At 38.1% G+C, this 6253-nt stretch overlaps 1 protein-coding gene across 3 annotated transcripts in view; it reads left to right on the top strand.

Annotated features, from left to right (window-relative positions):
* The first annotated feature begins 755 nt into the window (after positions 1-755).
* glsb (glutaminase b) overlaps positions 756-6253 on the top strand; it is a 45904-nt gene continuing 40406 nt past the window's right edge. For 2 of the 3 annotated variants that reach the window (XM_059342224.1, XM_059342227.1), the window contains exon 1: positions 758-1204. In XM_059342224.1, coding sequence (XP_059198207.1) covers positions 897-1204 — 308 coding nt within the window. In that variant the 5' untranslated portion in view covers positions 758-896. Of the gene's footprint in view, positions 1205-6253 lie in introns of all 3 variants that reach the window. The other variant, XM_059342225.1, reaches the window with a different exon arrangement.

The following is a 6253-nucleotide window of genomic DNA, read 5'->3' as shown; positions in this document are numbered from 1 at the left end:
TGCTTTGACAATACTAATAATATAATAATAGTGATGGATGGATGGATAGATAGATAGATAGATAGTTAGATAGATTTGCAGGAAATTAAACAATGGGCAGATAATAATAATTATTATTATAAAAACAGGCATACAACACAATGACATATTAGGCTAAAAAGCACAGGAAAATATGAATGTATAGAATTAAAGCTAATCATTAATAATACTGCTACTACTAATTATTATTATTAACATATTTATTTTGTCTTTGTTTTGTACTTATCTAATACCCAGAGAAAACCCATTTATGATTTTGTTAAGTTACAACAGTACTTAGTATATTAATTAACGGGGTATAGAAGTACATAACAAAAAAAAACAATTATGCAGTAAGTATGAAAAAAAACAGCAACATTCATGCCTATCATTGTTCATCAAGACATTTTTATTTTCAACTAAAAACATTTTTTCCAGAACAAAATATATACCCCATAAGGATGTAACTAACATATGTAAATAATGATTTAAAAATAATAATAATTGTATCTAAAACCATTAGTGAAAACATTGTGTAAGAGTCATTAATAGGTCATATCTATGACGTTAATCAGCAGAAGCTAGAGTCTACTGTCAAACCTTTTAACGATAATGACGGACACAAAAGTGATCCAATAACAAACTTGAGAGCGTCATAAATTGTCTTTGGGGGCGGGCCTTATCTCAAATCCACCAATAGGAGCGGTGGGAGGCGTGGACGTGCACTTCTATTTATTTTTGGACGCCGGTGTTTCTGAGTCATCGCAGCTCAGACACTCAACGTGGTTGGAGATATTTTTCGTAACGACCGTTCAGTAGCTACCGGATAATATCTTTTGGAACCACTAATTTCTCTCTAATCGCCTGACAGGATTGAGATGTTACAGTTTAGGTTTTCGACAGTGCTTAAGGAGTTGTTTGAAGCCAGCCTCAAGCGTCCCTTGTCCGGCTCTAGACAGAAGACCTGGTTACCGACCCGCCGCTGCTGTTTCGGCGCCGCCTCCGTTGATGCCAGAGCGGTCTCTACTCAACTGAGGGTCCTCCATGCCGCGTCGCACCGCCCGGCGCTGCGCACCGCGCCCTGTGCCGCCCCGCTCCGCTCCTACTGTACGAAAACCGAAGGTGCCGTGGAGCACGACGAGCAGCTGAAGAAAGACGGAGCCGGCACCGAAGCAGCCACTGACAAGTAGGTGAAATGTGGAATTTTTTTTTCATATACTGTCTATGGTGGAGGCACGTCTTCAGTCGAGTCATGACGCATGTTGGCGCGAGCGGATGTAAACGTTTTTCAACGGTAACACATTCTACATTTAAACCGCAATAATAAGCGCTCAATAACTAGCTCACTTACTTACTTACTCCGTGGCCTAGAGGTTAGGAATCGGGCTTATAACTGGAGAGTCACTGGTTCGAACCCCGGAATCCCGGACCCCGGGTGCAGTAATGTGCTGCCCACTGCTCCTTGCATGGTGGGTTCACGTGTGTGTGAAAAAAAAAAAGGATGGGTTAAATGCAGAGGTTGAATTTCCCCATTGTGGGATTAATAAAGTACTCTTCTCTTCTTCTTACATCTCAACATGTAACATACAGATATATTGCTTGTACAAAGACATAAACCTCACCTAACTGTAGCGTCCTTATAGCAGCAGCAGGCAGCTATCAAACCATGTGTGACTTGAATACCGGGTGCAGCCTCCAATGGCTTCGTGCCAAGTAGCTTTATAAATAACGCCACCTTCAAATACCAACGCAGCAACTTAACCCAAAGTTAATAAGGATTTTACTCGGCCCTTGACTTGGCTTGTATGTGAATGTTAAGTTAGGTTAACTTCTCTCTTCCTGTGGAGGTGACACGCAGCATGGTTTGAAAGTGAAACAACAATGGCCCTGTGTCAAGAGTCATGAAGAGATGAGGAGCAGCATTTTTTTTTTTAGAAAAAGCTCCACATTCAAGTTTTATAAGCTAGCAGAGTTTGTTAAACTATTTTAGTATGTAAGGCTGTGGCAGAATACAAGAAGGTCCTTGAAATTCAAACTATGACCTCAAAATATGTAGAACCAAACCAATAAGGATATTCTTTTTTTTTTTTTTTTTAAACATATGTTTATTGACATTTTGAGTAAGACATGAACAAACAATATGAACCCCACCCACCAAAGATCTCATCCATCAAGGTCCAAAAAAGAAAGAAGAAGAAAAAAAAAAAAAAAAACTAAAACAGGAAGACTAAATGAGCAAGTGGAAAATAATAAAAAATGAGGATACATAGAGCCATATAATCACACATACAATGCAATGCCATTAAGATAACAATAGCAGCTACAAAACAAAAAAAACAAAAACAGATGCAGACATCAGAGCAGCAGTACAGACAATTACAGGGCAGTAAGATTCAAGGGTCAAGGGCACACTGCAGATCTGCACTTTCAAGAAAATGTAAAAAAAGGCCCCAGATTTTATAGAATTCACCAAGTCTATGTTTAATACTATAAGTTAACTTTTCCAAAGCCAGACATGATGATAATTCCTTCAGCCAGTGATTAATAGGGGGACATATAATATTTTTCCAATACAGAGCAATGAGACGTTTTGAATGGACAAGGCAGAGATTAATCAATTTGATTTAATAAGGATATTCTGTTTGTATTCTTTAACTTTGTTGGTTGGTTTTGATAATTATGGCTGCCTGGTTGGAGGCCAGTCTGTGTGGCTTCTGGTACCTTCTACTGTGACCTCCCACTGTTGGTTCAGTGGCAGCAGGTCACAGCTGGAGGGTTCCTCCAGACAACTGAATTAAAAAAAAAAAGCCTTAAGCATCAACTGCCTCATGTGACAGTAATGCATACAGAACATACATTTACATTTAACATACATCAACAGTAGTTTCATTGTAGCTTTCCTGTCAAATTGCATGCAAAGTATTTGTACATATTTGCCCTTCTTACCATTCCCTGACAAGTTTTGTTAGGATTTAATCAGTAGAAGCACTGCTACTTCTGTATGGTGCTGTAGACATGAAACCGACTTTTTATAGAAGTGACTCCTCCAATTGTACCATTAATTTGCCCTCGTCTTTGAAGTCCCGTCTCACCATGTATCAGTAATTTTAGTCCCTGCACAAGTTTGCCATTTGTAATTACAGGAAATACAGGCATGTACAGGGTTGATGATAAATAAGTTAAGCTGAAAGCAATTTTAAAGGAATGTTCAGTGACATATAATGTTTCCAATATCGTATATTTTACGAAAATACAAGAACCTTTACCAGATTAACTGATTAGAAACCATAGTTGGGCTCAATGAGAAACACAATAAGTCAAGGCTGGGCATCTCATGATAAATTATCAAGGTCATGTCCATCTTTTGTACAATATCGCCCAATTTGTTTACTTAAGAATCTCACCAACATTTTTGCCAACATGATGCCATGAAAACAGCAGAGTTTCTCTACAATTCTAAGGGGCTGCTCACACCAAGAACTATAATGTTCACTAAAATGATGTTAGCATCCACACTGACGAACGATAACATTCTGTAAACAGCTGCGCCAAACTGCAGTGCACGTTCCAGCAGTGTTTTCTGCATTATTGTGTTTGCTTATACCATCAATTGGACGGATGCAAAGAACTTTAATTAGAACGATTTTTACATATACGAAGTTATCTTGATAGTTAATCTTTCTTGGTGTGAACTTGGACGCTGCAAAAAACTGTGCTAATAAGCGTTTTGCTGTCATTTGTGATGCAAGTGTATTATCGTGTTATTATTTTATAATTATATCAGTGGCATGGTATTTACACAGCTGTACATTTTAAGAGTGTGCAATATCCCATCCCATGACATTACTGTGTAGTATGTTCACAGTAGGCCCAGTATATGTGAAAGTCAGCTGTCCAAAAAAACAAGTGATGACTATGTCAATATTAATTCTAGTCATTGTCTAGTACATTTTCAAGACTCATGATTCACATTTACAGTGGAATTGTGGAAGCAATTTGCTTTGGCGAATTGTTCAGTAATATGGCCTGCGTGAAGCTGCTGGCTGTATGTGCAGTGAATGGAATCCATGTGTTTTTTTCTCTTTGAAGCTTGGCAGTTTTTATGAGCCAGCTCGGTGTAGCCAAACTTACTGGGGTATTTTGTGACCTAGAAATGAGTCTACACAAGAACAGGGCAGTATCACCACGGAGATATGAACTGGGGTTTTTTTCTACCAATGTAAATGTTGTGCTGCTCAGTCTGCTTTCACATAAACAGAGTCTGGGTCAGTCGATTTCAACTGTCTAATAACTCCTTTTTTTCCATGGAAAGAACATAGAAACATTACACAATGTATAATTCCACCATACTCCTCCACACCTTGAAGCTGACTTTTGTGCATTTCTCTGGAAGTATCAAAAACGAAAGTTCCAGGAACTTTTAAGGATTTCCTGAAATTGTGATCGGTCAAACAGATGTGTTGTCACATTACAATAAGGATGACTACATAGTTGAGCGCAGTCCTGTGATTGCTCTTTTATAGGTCAGCAGCACAGTAGTGTTGATGCACGTGATGGGAATGTCGTATAGACTAGAGTGCTGATGATGACTCACAAGATAAACCCTAAAAAGGGAAATGCAGTTTATGACTCACATCCTGATATGTGCATTGAGAAACAACCTCCTTTACTCTGATTTTTTTATTATGAAACTAAAAAGAATTTTTACATTGTTTTTTTTTTGACACAGGGTTTAGTTACCCATAAACCTGTACTGATTTAATAACCATTGGAGCTGTTGCCTCGCATAAGCAATCTAGCAGTGCTTTTTCCCCTTACCTTATGAAGGCCTCACAGACATGTTTCACAGTAGTGTATTTGGCTCACAGCCATCTACTCAGAGCCATTCATGAGATTAGTTACAGCTCGTAGGCAGGAGTGGGTTAAAACATGAAACGACTTACAAATTACTGTTGAGAAAGTGAAAGACATACTTGGTGATTATTTCAGCTAATCTTTTTATGCAGCCTCCGGTTTGCATCTCAAATGTTTAGGCCATACTGTCTCCTTTTCGCAACTTTGCGTCTCCAAAGCACCTCTGGAATATATATATAAAAATGTTTTCTTTTTTTTTTCAGGCAACCATAGCATATCAAACTATTTAGATTGGAGAATTTCTATTACTCCTCCAAAGAAAACAAACAACAACAGCAAAACAAAACAAAAACACTGATGGCAGTCCCAAGAACATCCTCATCCAGTTTGTAACCTTTACTTATTTAGCATGTCATTTTTCATAAGCCTTTTGAATTTAACAATTGTTGTGCATGATTTCATGTCATCGCTGCAGTTGTTCCATATTCTCACTACTTTACTTGTAATGCAATGATACTTAGAATTTGTCCTTATCATAGGTGATTTCAGCACAAATATATCTCACAGGGCATGCGTACCCTGACCTGAAACAAGCCCTGGATACTTTGTGGTACTTTTTGATGAATTACAAAAATTATGATATTTTAAAATCAACTAGGTCTATAAACTTGAGTGTTTCAAATCTGGTGAAGAGCTGGTTTGTTGGCTGTCTGTAGTCAGCATTACAAACAATTCTTATAGCTCTTTTCTGCACAATATATATAGGCTCCGTATTTGTTTTTATAATGTAACCAGGTTGTTCTAGCCTTTCTCAGCACCAATAGTCAGCCCCACGTCTAAATATTTATATTGAGGTCATTTGTAAAAAAAAAAAAAATTGTTAGATTTTTCTCTATATGATCCAGCCCTAACTAAGTGCTGTAACCGCACAGATCTATAACTCCTCCCGAGAAAAAAAGACTTTTAAAATCACAACTCAATGTTTACCTTGTATCCAGGAAACTTTCAAAGTGCTCTGCTTACACCTCTGAGCAGTCATCCAGAGGCAAATGGACTGAGCCATCTGCCTGTGAAGAGGAATAGGACTTTTAAATGTACCTATGTAGACAAACTAGGTGTTTTAGGCTGTATTCACAACTAGTTAGTTTGTCTGTTTAAACAGACTCTGCTCCGTTTGCTCATTTAGTTCAGTTCTTGTTCGCTGTTGAAGACTGAGAACATCAAACACTCCATCCACAAGATTATGTGATATGGATATGTGGGACATGTTAATCTGCCATCTGCCCAGTCTTGTTGCAGTATGCTGTCTGTCAGTATTCATGACAGTTCAGTCAGTTGCAGCGTTACAATAGTATACAAGTATCTTTTTGTAGACCAGGGG

The sequence above is a fragment of the Centropristis striata genome, chromosome 10 (genome assembly GCF_030273125.1).
Source record: "Centropristis striata isolate RG_2023a ecotype Rhode Island chromosome 10, C.striata_1.0, whole genome shotgun sequence".
Classification (NCBI taxonomy): domain Eukaryota; kingdom Metazoa; phylum Chordata; class Actinopteri; order Perciformes; family Serranidae; genus Centropristis; species Centropristis striata.
The sequence above is the reverse complement of the archived record's forward strand: the minus strand, read 5'-3'. Positions and strand labels throughout refer to the sequence as shown.